The sequence below is a fragment of the Caloenas nicobarica genome, chromosome 5, assembly GCF_036013445.1.
Source record: "Caloenas nicobarica isolate bCalNic1 chromosome 5, bCalNic1.hap1, whole genome shotgun sequence".
NCBI classification, from domain to species: domain Eukaryota; kingdom Metazoa; phylum Chordata; class Aves; order Columbiformes; family Columbidae; genus Caloenas; species Caloenas nicobarica.
The window spans coordinates 61913-78450 of record NC_088249.1 but is presented as its reverse complement, the minus strand read 5'-3'; the positions used below and the strand labels follow the sequence as shown (position 1 = coordinate 78450).

The following is a 16538-nucleotide window of genomic DNA, read 5'->3' as shown; positions in this document are numbered from 1 at the left end:
CCGTACCTCTGTAAAGATTACAAAAGATAATAAGAGGGCTACGTCATGCAAACAGCAGCCCAAACACCTGAAAAAAGTAGTTGAATGGATGTTTACAGACCTAAAGATTGAGAAAGCGAATACAATTCTTTCTATACATGCGAAAGTTTATGACCTTTGCACCAACGTATACCACTCAGCCTGTGCCGGTTAACCGCGTATTCCACACAGCAGCGGCGTTGACGGACGGGAGAGGAGCAGCGCGGAGCTCCGGGCCCCGCCGCGCCGGCTGCCCCACGAGTCGCGTGCTAGTGCCCAAAACACAGTAAAAACGCACAAAACGTGCTCCGGCAAGCGCAAGCCGCGGGCAGGCCGCTTCCCGCGGTGCCCGGTAACCGCCGGCCGGACAGCGGCTGCGGGGCGGCTGCCAGGGCCGGCGGAGGCCCCGGCCGCGCCGCGTCCTCCCCTCAGGCCCGCCGCCGCAGCTGGCCCGGCCGAGCCCCCCGGCCGCCTCAGCCCCCGCTGCCCCCGCGCCCCCGGCCCTGCCCGCCCCGGTACCTGCCGGGGCCGCTGCCGCCGCCCGCGCCTCCCGCCGCCGCCGCCGCCGCCGCCGCTGGGCCCAGGAAGAGCGGACGGCGCCTGCGCGCCCCGCACTGCGCATGCGCCCCGCCCCGCCCGCGCATGCGCCCCGCCCCGCCGCGCACGCGGGCCGCGCTCCCCCTCCCCCCTGAAATGGCGCCGCGCGCTCCCGCCCCACAGGATCCCGGAATGTGAGGGGTCGGGAGGGACCTCGGGAGCTCACCCAGTGCAGCCCCCCGGAGCAGGAACGCCCGGACGAGGTTACCCAGGAAGGTGTCCAGGCGGGTTGGAATGTCTGCAGAGAAGGAGACTCCACAACCTCCCTTGGCAGCCTGGGCCAGGCTCTGGCACCCTCACCGGGAACAAGTTTCTTCTCAAATTTAAGTGGAACCTCCTGTGTTCCAGTTTGCACCCATTGCCCCTTGTCCTATCACTGGTTGTCACCCAGAAGAGCCTGGCTCCATCCTCCTGACACTGCCCCTTTCCATATTGATCCCCATGAATGAGTCAGCCCTCAGTCTCCTCTTCTCCAGCTCAGAGCCCCAGCTCCTCAGCCTTTCCTCACATGGGAGATGCTCCACTCCCTGCAGCATCTTCGTGGCTGCGCTGGACTCTCTCCAGCAGTTCCCTGTCCTGCTGGAGCTGAGGGGCCCAGAACTGGACACGATATTCCAGATGAGGTCTCACCAGGGCAGAGCAGAGGGGCAGGAGAACCTCTCTGACCTACTGACCACCCCCTTTTTAATCCCCCCCAGGTGCCATTGGCCCTCCTGGCCACAAGGGCCCAGTGCTGGCTCAGCCCACAGCACCCGATATTCCCAGCTGGTCACCCATCCAAGCACTAACCAGGCCCGACCCTGCTTAGCTTCCCAGATTGGGCATTCTCAGGGTGCTATGGTTGTATACATTATATATGTTCCCCAAGTATATCCTGACAGTATCTGAACTAAACCCTTTTTTCAAAGGCAGAGTAGAGGGGCAGGAGAACCTCTCTGACCTATTGACCACCCCCTTCTAATCCCCCCCAGGTCCCATTGGCCTTCCTGGCCACAAGGGCCCAGTGCTGGCTCATGGTCACCCTGCTGTCCCCAGGACCCCCAGGTCCCTTTCCCCTACACTGCTCTCTAACAGGTCATTCCCCAACTTACACCTCCTTCCTCCCAGAGACGGAGGCGGCAGCCGCAGCGCTACAGAAATAAATCTGTTTATTCGCCTTAGGTTCCTGTGTAAAACGCGTACAGTACCGGCGGGGGGTGAGGTGGTGGCTTCACCGGCGCTGCCAGGGAGGGTTGGGGCCGGTTCCCTCAGGCGGAGCTGCCGGTTGCATGTCCGTGCGGACAGCGAACGGACAGCGGGCACAGCGAGTAACACTGCACAATGCATTAGTGCGTTAAAAAAATACATATTTTTCAGCAATAACCACACAAAACCCTGTCGTACTGTACAGTGACTGCTGTGATTCTCTTCCACTGACCAGTGCAAGGCTCAACAAGTCAAACACGGCGATGCAGCGAGGGTGTTAATTCACTACAAACAGGGAGCTGCGCGGGGGCCTCTGAACACACGTGCAGAGCAGAAGGGACGTGTCCTGTGTCCCCGGCAGGTGACAGCACCGGGAGCGCACCCAGAGCTCTGCCAGCCCTGCCCGCAGCGGCCCCGCACCGGGGACACACTGGCACTGCCAGCCGATCGAGTTCCACGCATGCAGAGACTGTTCTTTTAGGTCGCCATCTCCAGAAGTTCTTCTAAACTCTTCCTGATGTGCGGCGGCTGAGACGCAGCGTGAGTTAAGAGACTGGGGCCCATCTGTGCAAAAAGTGCCCTGGATAACTTGGCTGTGGCCGCGCGGATGTTTCCTCCGGCTCCGGGCAAAGAGCCGCTGCTCGTCATGTTTCCCAGGAGGTGCCAAAGGACAACGAGAACTTTTTGCTCCACAGCGTAAGGCTTCCGCGGGTATAGCTCCGTAACGAGATCTGCAGGAGCGACAGCAGGTCATCAAGCAGTGCGTGAAGACTACTTACACAGTACAATCCAGAAGTGATCCTGGGCTTTGAGAGGTGTTTATAAAAGCACTTCATGTCAAATCATCTCCTCAAAGCAGCTAACGAAGCAATGTTTGCGATACACAAGAGCTTGTCTGTTGTTGCATACAACATAAAAGATCCAGCCTTCCCTACAAACACCCCTTTTATTGTGTCTCGAGAGTTTACACAGCAGCACTGGTACTGCTGATAATTACACTTTTCCATTAAATTTAAACAAGTAAAAGAAAAGGGTTTTTAAAAATTTTGTTTAGTTAGGATTATCTTAAGGATCTTTACTGTTCACAGTGCGCTGTGTAACATCTGATATTTTATGATCTCCCCGCTATCTCAGAAATATGCAGTAGGTGTTTGAGTTTAAGGAATAAAGTAAACTTATACTATAAATATATATATATAAAAGATGAATCATTTTCCTTACTCAGAGAATCACGTCATGATTTAAATATTTCATTTGCAAATGTTTGCCTTTTTGCTAGAATGGACTCTTTTGAAATGTAATACAAACTACTCCAAAAAATCCCAGCAAGAGATGAACTGTTTAAAGGTTGGTGATTAACACATTCAGAAAGCATCAATTTAGGAACATTTCAAGAACAGACTTTCCATTATATTTAGTTCAATTTCATCAGTACTACACACAGAACTACTCTGAAAGTCAGGCAACTAGTGTCTGTTTGGTTCAAGTGTATTTCCCATAAAGACGTCCCTTGTTCACTTAAAATGCCAAAACTTGCAAACCCCTCAGCGACTGACAGCACAAAACTCATTACAAAACAAAACTCATTCTCTCTGACTGAATATTAAAATTATAAGCTGAAGGTATTTATACATCTTCCCTCTGACTATATAATAATAATCTTTTGTCAGCAATAGCTTCAATTTGCATTAGAAGGGGGTGAAATCTGCATCACTAATGTCCCTGATGTACTGTGACAGAAGGGACAATATACAGCCACTACCATCCTGTGATGAATTTGCCTAATTAGGATGCTACACAATCAAACGTGCAAAGTAAAACATCACTTTACCAGCAAGCTTTTCTGTCATATCTTGTTTTGCTTTTCCATTCAGAAACTGGGCTTTTGTGCAGAATGGCTGGAGGAGCAAATAGTTGTCTAAATGCAAGGAACGAAACACATTACAATTCTTAGACAGAAAACTAAAAAGTCTGGAAATAAACACAGTATGGAAACATAAATAAGAGCCTTACTTATGATATGTTAACCTCAAAAAACACAGTGATATATTTAAGGGCAGGAAAGAATAACAAGATACTATTAACAACTAACTCCTAGCATCTGGTAGAACGTAGCACATTCATTTACCAAAAATACTAAGGTCCTGCTCCAAAGCCAAAATGCTGGAGGAAGGAAAATAGTTGTGGCATACACAAATCAGCAAGAATCTAGTTCTTTGACGTGTTTAAGATTCACAGGCTTCTGGATCACGGAACACAGAACCACAGAGGATGGCTGAGGTGGGAAGGGACCTTTGGAGATCTCCGAGGACGGAGACTCCACAGCCGCCCTGAGCAACCAGCGTTCAGAATTAAGAGAGAGTAAATTACTTACCTAAATGTTGACATAGAGCCTGAATAACATTTGTGGCAGCTTCATAAATCCCTGGATTTTTGGAGTTGAGGTTGTTGTCCACCATGGCTGGGATCAACATGTTGATCATGGGTGATAAATTGTCTTTCAGCAGCGGAATCATCTTGTGCATCGCCTCTAACGCAGCCTGGTTGACTTTACTGTTCGAGTCATGTAAGCGAGACTTGAAAGCATCGAAGATCTGAAAAAGTATCCAAACAGCATTCATGTCAATTAGCAATGGGTGTCTGAGCTGGATATTATGTCTCCTGCTTTACTGTTACACTTTAGTTGTCCATCTTAGCAAAAGACGGCTCTGATATGCAAATACCTGAGATATTTCTTTTTTTAGTGGGTAAAGCAACATTTCCTAGTTTTAGATTGTGTATTATTTAACTGTATCTCATCTGAATTCGAGTCACTCCTTTACAATGTAACGGAGGTGAACTAGCCATCTCTAGCTCTCAGTATGACTAATATTTTCTGCAAACAGCTATTTTTAGCAAGGCATAGCTCTATTTAGCAAAAAGAATGTTTTACAGATTACAAAAACATTCATGGTTAAGATATTGCAAGGTTTCACAGAATATTTCATAGATCCACAGCAAAGACACTGAACAATCTTGGTTTTGCTTCCATTACATCCATCTGTAGTTTACAACTCTTGAACTCATCATAGGATTTTTCTCCTTTCCTTTTAGAAGGGATACTTCAGTTTATCATAATAAAGACCTTTCCTCATCTTCTCCTAGATAAACAGAACAGGCAGAGCTTGCAGCCGTGTTTCAGAGACGGTTTTTCAGATCTTGATTTATCCTTGCTCCTTTTTTTGTGGCCCGTTCCAGTATTTTGATATTTACTCAGCCGTGGCATGTAAAACTACGTGCAGTATTCCAGAAATAGTTCAATAAATGCCATCCCTAAGTGAAAACTTTCAGCTTCTTCCTCCTATTTACTTCCTTTTCTGCCTTTGTAGCTTAAATATCTCCCCCTTGAGAGTACCTGACCTGCTCCTCAATTTTTTCCTGTTCAGCAGACATTTGTATTGAAAGAGGGAGCCAAGAGTTTTATCAGAAAACTTTGTGACACAACTTTAAAGACCTTTGGAATAAAATGTTCTCATACAGTTACCTTCACAATGTTCACAACAACAAAGCCTTGATTGTTCTCTGTATCTGAGAGCAGCTGCTTAATGCCATTTATTCGATCACGGAAGTCTTTTGCATTCAATAAGCCTATAATGTCTTTAACATATTCTTCATTTTCTAGTGAATTACGAGGAACTGTTTTTCTTGTGACTTCACGGGCTTCTGTGGCCTCTCTATTGGAAAGGAAAAAGTCGTTCAGTGAACACACACATGCAAGCTGAAGCAGGAGCATCTCACACATTCTCTTTCCATGGAAGTGCAAATATCCAAAATAAACAGAAAATCTTCTGATGAAGAAGGACTTTCACTTCAAACATGGTGATTTCAAAAAAACCACCTAGTAGTAATTGTTGTTCCTCAAGTCTCGATATCCATTCTGCTCTAAATGCTTTTATACCCAAGAGAGCAGCCCCGAGCAGGCAGGTGCCCTGCGCTGCTTCGTGTCCCTGCACGAGAGCAGCCACGCTTGTCACCACCAACAGTTGGGACCTTCCCTCACAGCAGCGTGTCAAAAAGAAAGTTACTGTAGTTTAATTCTTTATTCTCAAAGTACTTAAACCCCCGATCCCAGTCTGGGTGGCACTGAAGCAACATGCTGTACTGAGGTGGAAATTCAACCACTCTCCATGGAGGATTTTGAGACAAATTTTCTGCAGCATCTCATCTTATTAGACAGTCATGGACAGAATTGAAAAATCTGTGGAATCACTCCTCTGTCCAGATAATACCCTGCGTTTACAGAGCAGTCCAGCTAAAGTCACTAGCTCATTCCTAATCTGAGAACAGAAGTCTTTGACGCAGAATGGAATAAGCATCTTTACTGCATTTTCAAATTCCAGCCTATTAGCTCTGTGAGAGCAAAAGGCGACACCAAAATCTCCCGTCCTGCCGCTGCATCACAGGCCGCTAAAGTACCTGAATCAAAGAGTCTTTGGCATAATGCAGTAAGTAGCGCCTCTTTGAAAGAAGCAGACACGTTTTAATGCCAAGGCAAAATTTACCATCAAACGTGAAATTAGATATTATTTTGAAAAGCAGAGAGCATGTTACAGAAATCTGTTCCTAAACAGATACACTTTCTTCAACCTGGAGGCCGTCACAGCCCCTATGAACTCTACGTTCTTGGATGCAGTTTTTTGGCTTGGTTTAAATTTTGAGGGTCTTCTTTTTCAGTTCAATAAAAGACCTATTAGAAGACCAAACCAGAAAACTAAAAATGGACAGAGTATGTTCTAAAACCTCAGCATCCTCTGTTAGGATCTAGCTAAACAGTGCAGGTAAGTGCACAAATAGATAATTTGTACTGCAGCTACTACTAGGCACATTTTTCTATAGAGGCTGACCAGCAGTAACTTGAACTGATGGGGACATTCACTACGGTGAATTCCAAGTGTTCTGTGTGTACTTTCAGAAGCAGTCACTAAACAACCTGATTCCAAAATGCACAAAGCCATTTTAATTTGACCAATTACCCTATTTGAAAGAGCTCATCTGGGACATGTCAAGTTTTTCCTTTTCCTTCAGGCACGTTTAATTTTCACAACCCTGTTGTGACTGTTTCTATGCTGTCTTGCCCTGGTGAGGCTGTTACCTGGAGGCCATGTCACTAACAGGTAAGACACTGCAGCCCGTTACCTGTCAGTCGTGTTGAGCGCATCTCGGGAAGTCGACGACGACCTCGAATGTCCAACACTACTAGTCTGGGAACGTCTTCCTTTTGCTGAGGGTGTATCTAATGGCATCTCCCCCAGCCCCTGCACAAAGGCAAAGCTGTTAACGAACACAGCTGGCACAGTTCTGCATTGCTGCAGACCCTGTACAAGCAAATCTGACACCCACGCAAGGTCCGTTGGCTCTGCGAGGAGGAAAGGCAGCTCAGCGCCTTGCCATGCTGCACTCGCTCCATTTCCTCTGAACACACCCCTCCCGTGCCCTGTACATTCACTGGCTACACTTCACAGCCACAAGTTTACGTTTCTCAGCCGATAAGAGCTTTTCCACGTACCTTTTCACGCAGATTGCTAACTGATTCCTTAATGTAAGGCAAATCCTTGGGTGGCACATACTTTTCAAGTGTTTTGTCAAAATCAGGATGAGTCATCATACTGAAGAGCATCTTTCGACCGTAATATCTGCAGAGGAACAGGCCACAACACACACACCCATAAACACGGCTTTGCTTTGCAACTCTTGATAATTATAGGTGTGCAATTCCAAAACATGAAAGCGCAGGAAGACTGTTATGTGTTTGTGTAACCGGGCACCCTTTTCATCCTCCCACAAACTATGTTCAACAACCACTATTTAATCAACAACCCAGCAAATTAATGAGAAGAGTCTTCCATTCCAGCGGTCTTTAAGTAGGCTGGGCCCGCGCCGTCAGTCAGACAGCGAGGAGCCGGTGCCTGCATTCCCTTCGGTGCCCGCATTCCCTTCGTCCAACCGTTAACCCAGCCCTGTCACTAACCCGTGTCCTTGGGGCCCCTCCTCTTCCTCAGCCAGGGTGGGCAGGCTGCAGCCCGCACGGGGTAACTCCTGCCACCTCTGCTGTCCTAACAGCCTTGCCAGTTAACACTTGGACTCAAACATCTTAAGGGTGTTTTCCAACCGAAATGATTCCATGGTTCTACTCTGTCCCTGCAGAGGAACACACTGAGCTGAGCAGAGGTTTCAGCCACCTGCAATGTGCTTATCTTAACTAGCAACCTCAGGTTGCACCAGGGGAGGTTGAGGTTGGATCTGAGGAACAATTTCTTCCCCAAAGGGCTGTGGGGCATTGGAACAGGCTGCCCAGGGCAGTGCTGGAGTCACCATCCCTGGAGGGGTTGGACAGATGGAGATGAGGTTCTCAGGACATGGGGCAATGCCAGGGCTGGGGGAACAGTTGGACATCATGATGTTGAGGGTCTTTTCCAACCAAAACGATTCTATGACTCCACTAACCTCGTTTGCTGTGAACTATCCTGTGCAAACCTGGCTATTGCAGGTAAAATCCGATCGGCGCCAGCTTTGGTTCCAGCCAGAACGCGCTCCGGTCCCATACACTCCACGATGTCTGCGAGGTGCTGGGCTGTGCATCTCCTCACCGCCGAGTGCAGGTGGCTGCAGAAAACACAGCTGCTGAGTAAGGAACCACGGGAGCCCAACAGTTGCACTTCCGTGCTCTACCCAATGCAGTACACAAGCTCTCTTTCGTCATCTTTAGCATAACCTACAACCACGATACTGCTGATGTGCAGATACTTATTCTGGCTGCATACAAAAGACATTGTGGAGCAAAGACAATTAACTTCATTTAAAAGGATAACGCATTGGATTAAATGTCATTTCATTCATTTGACATCCCAAACGACAGGAATGTAGAATGAAAAAAGAAAACTTGTATCTTTTTTGTTTCAAGTCAGTCTCAAACTCTAATTGCAGCTTTTAGATTAATAAAACAAGTCATTTTCTTTTGTTAGAATTTAATTTCTAGTTTTCCTTAAAATCATTGTAAAATATTTTAGGAAGCACACTACTATGTGTTCTTTCCATCAACTTTATGAAAAACTAGTCCTTGTGCTCAGAAACGCATTTTGTGTATTTTATATAAATTTAAAATTAAACAAAGCAGTATTCTATTGACTTCTAAAAATCTTGCGGAACTATATTTTCTACAAAACAGAGGCCGTTAAACACCTATGCTGATGGAAATGGCAGAAAAGCTGGAATTAGATTTCAAACTCGTGCGTCAACCTAACCTTGCCTATAAATTCTGCTGTACCTGCTGCTCCCACATTTTTCCAAAGTTGTACACAATTATGCAAATTCAAACTTTTCCGATTTTATTCTTATCTTTGGGTTAAAACCCGTACTTTGAGGACAGCTTCACTGCACAGTGAATGAGACATTTGCGTGGCTCATTGCTCATAGGGAAGCACAGGATTAAAGGAGAGAGCTGAGGAAAGCAGTTGGGTTGGTAAAGCACAGCAGAGGCTCCCAGCAGAGCTGGACATGAACCCCCAGCGTAAACCAGCTAACCAGGTCTGCTTAAACCGCAACATATAAACTCAGAATACAGCCCCGGCTGTTCCTGAAATAGCTACAGACCCGCTCTGGCTCCTGCCAGATAGTTGGACCTTTTTTTGTGTGTGCACATAAGACCTTAGAATTAAACACAACTCATACAGATAAGACACAAGATTTAAAAAATTTCTGAAATGCAGTCACTTTCAGATCTAGCCCTGCAATCGTGCTCCTGGAACAAGCATCTATTCACAGCATCTTTAGAGCGGTCTCTCGCAAAAGGAAACTAAAAGATTTCTAATTATTCTTGCTGGCAAAGTCAAAAACAATTTTGTAGCTGATGAAGAATCAGTATATGTGTCTAATCGGGGTTGCAAGTGTTAATACTTGTGATCACATCAGGCTTGAAATGGGTCGAAATAGGTAAATTTTAAAAGGTCTTATGAATTGTAGGGAAAATGATATTCGTTAACATGAATACAGAAATTGTGGTGAATACAAGCAACTCAAGGTATAAGCCAAATTTAGAAAGTATTACAGTAGAAGTAATTACACAGTCGGGTCAAACAGAAGCTTTCAATTTCATATTGAAGGCACGTGTCATTTTTCTCCCAAATTTCCAGTCTGAAAGATAGTTCTATATTCACGGTTACAGCCTCCAGAGAGGATGTAGCTCCGGACGCGCTTCCCGGGCTTGGCTGGGAATAGGGACAGAGTTTCCTGAGGCCAAGAGCTGAGCAGCTGCAACTCCCCGTGCCGCTGAGGGTCCCGCCGTACAAACACACCGCGCTCCGCGGGTCGGGCACTGCTTGCACTGAAGTACTTTGAGCAGTGAAGAAATTAACCCTGCCTCTCGTGCTGCGCTCAGGCTCACAGCTCAGACCATTTTGATGCCTTAGGTATCTGAAAACACATCTGAGTTCAGAAATTGGAGGGGTCAGTCTTTACAGTCGGTGTGTTTGAACCTGCCCCTGCAAAGGGGAGATGAGATTTAGCTGGTTATGATCAGGAGCGTGGCTTGGCCAGGGATCTGTGAGGACAAGACGGGAGAACAGACGCAGACCACGTTACACGGCGTCTGAACTAAAGCCATGTGCGGTTACTGTCGGCTGCTCTTCAGTTCACCAAAACAACTACATGCAGCCACGTTTCATAAATAATTTAAAACCATAGGGCTGATATCTGCCTTTCAGTTTAAAGTTCAGGTAATTGCAGGATGGTTCTCATTGGCTTTCAGGAGACAGAATCAATTTATTCCACAACAACCAGCTTCCCAGGAAACCAAACAGGAAACACTTTGAATCAGGACTAACTCTTGTGATTTGTAGCTGTGCTGAAAGTTTAAAGATTGATTTATAATGTAGAATCTGAAGTATTTAATGGAAGGGATAGGCTACGAGAAATGTAGCCTATTAAATGTCATCTAAGTGATGACAAATAGAGATTAAGTAGGTCTATATCTCTAATGTACTGGGCTGCCTAATAGCGTAAGTATTGCTGTTACCGTGAACGAGGAGATAAAAGAGCAAGATATTTAACAGGGAAGTGAAAGAAAGGAATGTAACTTCTACTACAGTGAGCTGAGCTACAGGTTAGAGTCAAACCATGCACCAGGAACCAAAGCATGTCATGTTCGAGGTACTCAAGAAAATAAAGGCCACCACTGCTGTAAGGCAACCAAAACGCAGACAAAAGAGACTGTTAACCAGCTAAGTCTAGAAAAGAACACGAAATCAGTCAAGATAGTTGCAGCTAGTGAATCGTAAGTTATAAATCATCTTTCTCAATAAAATGCAGTGCTGAAGAACTGAAAAAGACAGGCATTGGATTGCAGAGCAAACGGAAAACAAGAATGCTGCGTGAGCTTTACTAGGCAAAACAAAATAGCGGTTTCCTAAGAATGCTATACTGACAGAGAATATAATTACTAAAGTCTTGCAAAGTGACCGGAAAATAGACCAAGCTCCAAAAATCAACAGCCAACTTTTTCCATAATGTACAGAAAGAAACAGAGAGGGCACATTTTACTTCTATGCCAGCAAACATTGTGGTGGTTGGTTTGTTCTTCAGGGCTGACTTCCTGTATTTTCAAATTTCTGCCTTTAATATTTGGATTCATTTTTTTTTAAAGCCTATATTTGATAAATTTAATCCATTCACAAGTTATGTCTTTAAAAAGTCTTTGTAAGAATTACCTTTGCCCTCCATTTATAAGAGAACAAAGTGCACGTGCTGGAGTCACATTAGTAACCATAGCCTTCAGTGCCTTGTCTACCTCTTCCCTTATAAATGTGTTGGATTCACCAGCTTTGTGCAAAAGGACTTTTACTGTATTATCTAGTTCTTGATCCATGCTCTTTTTCAGGTAGGTGAACAAATCCCCTAAACAGACCACAGCAGCTCGAGAAACACCTGAGCGTAAATTCTTGACCTGCACACAGGAAAAACCCAAACAAACAATGAATAATGTTTATAAAATATACTTCAAAATAAGTAAAGCTTAATGTTTCCCTTTGTAAGTTTTAAGTAACATTAAAAGCAACCAAGAAACACATTTCTGACTTGATTCACAATGCGTGAGAATTAAAATACATACACACGAAAATGTTATCACGTTACAAACTAAATTTTTTCAGTCTCTTAGCAAAATAAATCAAATCAAATCAAATATTGGTATCTGAAGTATGAGCTGCTTTGCTGAATGACAGACTCACCCTTTGGAGACTGTCCAACAGAGAAAAGCTAACCACAGGTGAACATACCATTTCACCGAGCTATTAAATACATATACACGTCTAGTCAGTGAAATACTCTGAGAGTAAAATTTAACCTCTTCTGCCACAGCCAAACTTGTTTCGTGCAGCTTTGCAGTCAGAGTAGGCGCGTGGTAGGCAGACAAACATCTAACAAAGTTCAGACCTTCAATTTTCTTCTCCCTATGCGAAAAAAAAAATTGAAATTCAAAACATTTGCAAGTTTTCATAAAAATATCTAAACACAGAATTCTAAGAAAACAAATAGCAAACAAATTAGATTATAAAATAAAGCAATGACATATAACGTGGGCAATTCTTTCAAAGTGAGTGTTTCTTTCAGGGTGCAGTAGGACTATTTTAGCATTCCAGTCTCTCCGTGCTGTCCACCGCTCGCACTGCTGGCCGCACAGAACTTTCCTTCACGAGCTGAAAAGCCAGCAGCGCTGGGAGCCCTTTCAGCAGTCAGTGAAGTCAGAGTGCCCAGAAAGCGGCACGGGGGCCTCTCCAGAGCAGGGCTGACACTCGGACACCTCTGCAAGGCTCTCAATCCTCAATTTACAACAGTTACACTTTACTCTAGACTTGGACTTGAAAACAACTTTTTTCTTTTTTTCCTCTTACATCACTTGCCATCCTTCTCGCTATTTTTGACGGTCTGTCCGTTTTGCTGGTGTGGGTTTTTTTGCTGGCATTGTTTGTTTCTTTAATTAAGTTATCCAAAAGAATGCCCTCCGGATGACGCTCTGGTGGCGGGCAGACGCGCACACGTACCAGTCCTCGTCGGCGAGCAGCGCCAGGGCCTCCGCCAGAGCCGCCTCGGGCTTGGCCAAGGGCTGCAGCTCCCACGGGGCCAGGACTTCTGGGCTCTGAGCCACCGACGGGGTCTGGTCTTTGTAGCGCCCTCGGGTCCCAGGAGAAATTCCATCTGCCCAGTCGTGAACCATAAGAAATAATTAGCATCGTCTGAAGAAAACAATTAATTCAAAGGAAGGAAATAAGAGTTTGAGGTTATCTATAGTCTGCTGCTACCAAGGGAGGAGGCTTTCAAAAAGACAGCTTTCCCAGGTACAATGCATCCTTCAGCATTCCATTCATGGGAATGAATTTTTTTTGCAAACAATCACTACTTCAGAAAGTTGCAAATGCAAATGTGGTGGGTTGTTTAATGTAAACACAGATGCACAATGTGCTAAAGGACAACATAATAAAACTTAAAGAGGCACTTGAGAAATCCTGAAGACCTTTGACCATCATCAGTACGAGCTTCTATTCTGAAAAGATTTCTACTGTATCTTTTAAAGGCATTTCTGCAACAAAATGTACCCAGAAATGTTTTTTCTGGAGACAGAAGGAAGTCAATTTGCCATTAATATACTATACAAGTCGCTGAGCAAATAAAAGACCCTCTCATGTTTCAAATATCTTCCTAATGAATTATAGATGAAGAATGTTTCAAGGGACCAGTGACGCATTCAAATCCCCTTCATCACCCCCACAAGTAGTAAACTTTCAGAGCACCTCAGGACTCTCCATTGGACAAATAAATCATATTAAACCTGATGGTATTTTGGAACTGTCCCACTCTAGGAATCCAAATATTGTAAGAGTCTTTAGTTTGTTGTAACAGCTTACCAGAATCCAGCAGGGCTGAACATTTTGTCTTCTTCAAACTGGATGTTCTTCTTAAGGAAGGATTCAAGGCCACGTTTTCTAATGACAAAGATACATTTCTTGATGATGTTAATATATCCCCACAGAGATTTAACTCTAGAAAAGAGAAGGAAATGTTCAAAGAACAACAACAAATCACAAAAAAAAGGAAAAAACTAGTATTTCCAGTCCTAATCTGTCTTTTGAAATATTTCTTAACTACAGTCTTTCAAATATTTCTCATAAGCACTTTACTTTCCATGCTACAAAACTGACAACAAATGACTGAAGAGTAAACTGCAGTCTAGAATTTATTCTAGTAATAACTCATGTCACACTAAAGAGTCATCATTTTTGGTAATTATCACAGAATTTTAATTTCCATTTCAGCAGCATTTAATAGTATATTATTAAGACAAACCCTAATCCTCACTTTCTGTTGCGGTTTTCTCTGGTTCACTCAGTTTAAGTCTTTCCCAAGGGTTTTCTTCCTTTTCTTTGAGGTCTTTGGCTTCCTGATGTTCTTTTTGACCCTGTTCTTTTTCTTCTCTTTTCTTCCGCCTCATCTTCTCCTGGGCAGATTTTGACATGGCAACTTTTACCTGCAGAAAATTAATGCACCATTATGATTTGCAATACAATGTAACGCACAAGTTACCCAATAACTTCTTGATATTCTCTAAGGCAAGCATGGAAAATTACTATTTGCGCCCTTCTACGGAGTGAAAGGAAATTCCTGATATAAATATTAAATCTGATCCTGCAAAGAGCTGAATGTGTACTTTCTGCACGACAAGCTGTCCTATTGGCAAAGAGAAGCAACGCTCCAGGTTTAAACATTTAACAGAAATAGTTTACTCTAAAATATCTGAATGGTTCAAGAATTGGTCTAAAAGAAAAGGTCTTTGTTTCTCCAGCAGTGTTGTACAGTTTCCTAGAATTTTAAGTAACAAGTATACATTCTTCAGTAACATTCAAGCATAGACGGTTTTTTTAAACCGTGGTCTTTAACATTGTGATCTGACCCTTTTCTCCTGAATTATTAAGACAATTACAATTCTTCCTGAAAACTCAGTAATATTTAATACGTTCCCCCATTTTCTCCTTTCAATCTGATCCCGCCAACTATTCGCATCTTCAGTGAGAATCAGAAAATTAAGACACTGTTTATCATTAACTTAAAGTAATCTTAATAAGTTATTTCAAATGCTTTCAGAAAGGCTGTGATTTTAATTTGAAATTTTTAAAATTTGCCAACATAATCAACAAAGCAGCACCGCTCCTCAGGAAACTATATTATGGGACAGATATTCAGACAGTTTAATGATTGTTAGAGAAATAACGCTGAACTACAAGAAACTTCTGGTTTAGGTTTAACATAACATTGTGCAAGCAGCAGCAGACAGCAACTGTGTTCTCATCAGTGTCTGCAAAACGGTTAAATAAGAAGTGCAGAAATGTGCACGCAGTCGATGCCAGGCCAGGGGAGGTTGAGGTTGGATATTAGGAAAATGTTCTTCCCCAAAGGGCTGTGGGGCATTGGAACAGGCTGCCCAGGGCAGTGCTGGAGTCACCATCCCTGGAGGGGTTGGACAGACAGATGAGGTTCTCAGGACATGGGGCAGTGCTGGGGGTGGGTTATGGTTGGACTCCATGATCCTGAGGGTCTCATCCAACCAAAACGATTCTATGACACTATAGCCAGATGTTGACAAATGACTTCTCATTGTTAGCCCAGCTTTAGTCTTCACCTTATAATTGACCCCAAAGAATAACATAAAGGATTTGCATAGCACTGCAAGTCATCTGAGCTATGAATTAACGTATTTTAATCAAACTCTTGTTTACCATAACACAGAGAGTGCAAAGCTGTACCCAGCTGTATTCATACCCATAAAACGGGGGAGCAGGACAATGAAGTGGTGCTGAATTTCTTACCTGTCTCTGGTTGTCAGGGTGGAAGTGCTGGCCACCGCTCCCCGCTGGCTCCCGCGGGTCCCCCCCGCTGGCAGCACACGCTGGGGGCTGCCCGGGGGCTTGGGCACCGGCGGGGCTCCCAAAAACACCTGCAAGGCACAGCACGTTGTGCCCTCCCCACAATGACCCTGTTATTTGGAACGACTTAGTAAAAACTAAAGAAAACCAACAGTAAATCAAGAAGATAAAGCCATTGCTATCGTACTAGTAGTGCAAACTCCCACCCAAAGGTACTCATACCTTACTCTGCCGAGTAGGACGGACGCACGTACACATGTGCATGCTGGGCTGGAACCAAGGCCCAACCTTAATAATCTGCTGCCATCCCTTCTTGTTGGAATGAACAGCATATCTAGGAACTGCCAAACTCCCAGGCATAATTCCTTGTATTCCCGTTTAAGCTGGAGATTGCTCCCAACCAAAACGTTGTGAGGAATCTACTTCTCCTTTTCCTGATCTACAAAAGTACATTTTCTCTCATTTTAAAACCACGAAGAGACACAGAGGATAATTTTGGTTTTGTAATACCTTTACCAATAATTGCAACTGCATCTTCAGACAGGACACCTGGTGACATGAAATCTGGATTGTTCATCGGTGGAAAACTAGACACAGACTCTGCAAAACCTTAAAAAAAACCAAAACACACACACAATGTAAATCATGTACTTTACGCTTTGGTACGTGTTTTAGTCTTCTAAAATGTCATCATACACTGACATTTAAATTTATCACTTCTGTGAATTAGTTAACTGAAGTTAACAGGATTTACTAAATAGTGATATCTTCAAAACCACGGTAAGCAGGTAG

At 44.3% G+C, this 16538-nt stretch overlaps 1 protein-coding gene across 9 annotated transcripts in view; it reads right to left on the bottom strand.

Moving 5' to 3' along the window:
• Nucleotides 1-16538, bottom strand: part of LOC135989662 (pre-mRNA-processing factor 39-like) — a 51992-nt gene that overhangs the window by 13441 nt on the left and 22013 nt on the right. For 2 of the 9 annotated variants that reach the window (XM_065636652.1, XM_065636655.1), the window contains 14 exons: nt 16257-16355; nt 15690-15856; nt 14185-14353; nt 13734-13868; nt 12873-13026; nt 12176-12281; nt 11541-11776; nt 8284-8442; nt 7346-7472; nt 6976-7094; nt 5324-5513; nt 4175-4394; nt 3632-3718; nt 1777-2531 (listed from right to left, as the gene is read on the bottom strand). In XM_065636652.1, the coding sequence (XP_065492724.1) occupies nt 2278-2531; nt 3632-3718; nt 4175-4394; nt 5324-5513; nt 6976-7094; nt 7346-7472; nt 8284-8442; nt 11541-11776; nt 12176-12281; nt 12873-13026; nt 13734-13868; nt 14185-14353; nt 15690-15856; nt 16257-16355 (2222 nt within the window). In that variant the 3' untranslated portion in view covers nt 1777-2277. Of the gene's footprint in view, nt 1-537; nt 2532-3631; nt 3719-4174; nt 4395-5323; nt 5514-6975; nt 7095-7345; nt 7473-8283; nt 8443-11540; nt 11777-12175; nt 12282-12872; nt 13027-13733; nt 13869-14184; nt 14354-15689; nt 15857-16256; nt 16356-16538 lie in introns of those variants that run through there. The other 7 variants (XM_065636654.1, XM_065636653.1, XM_065636656.1 and 4 more) reach the window with 7 other exon arrangements.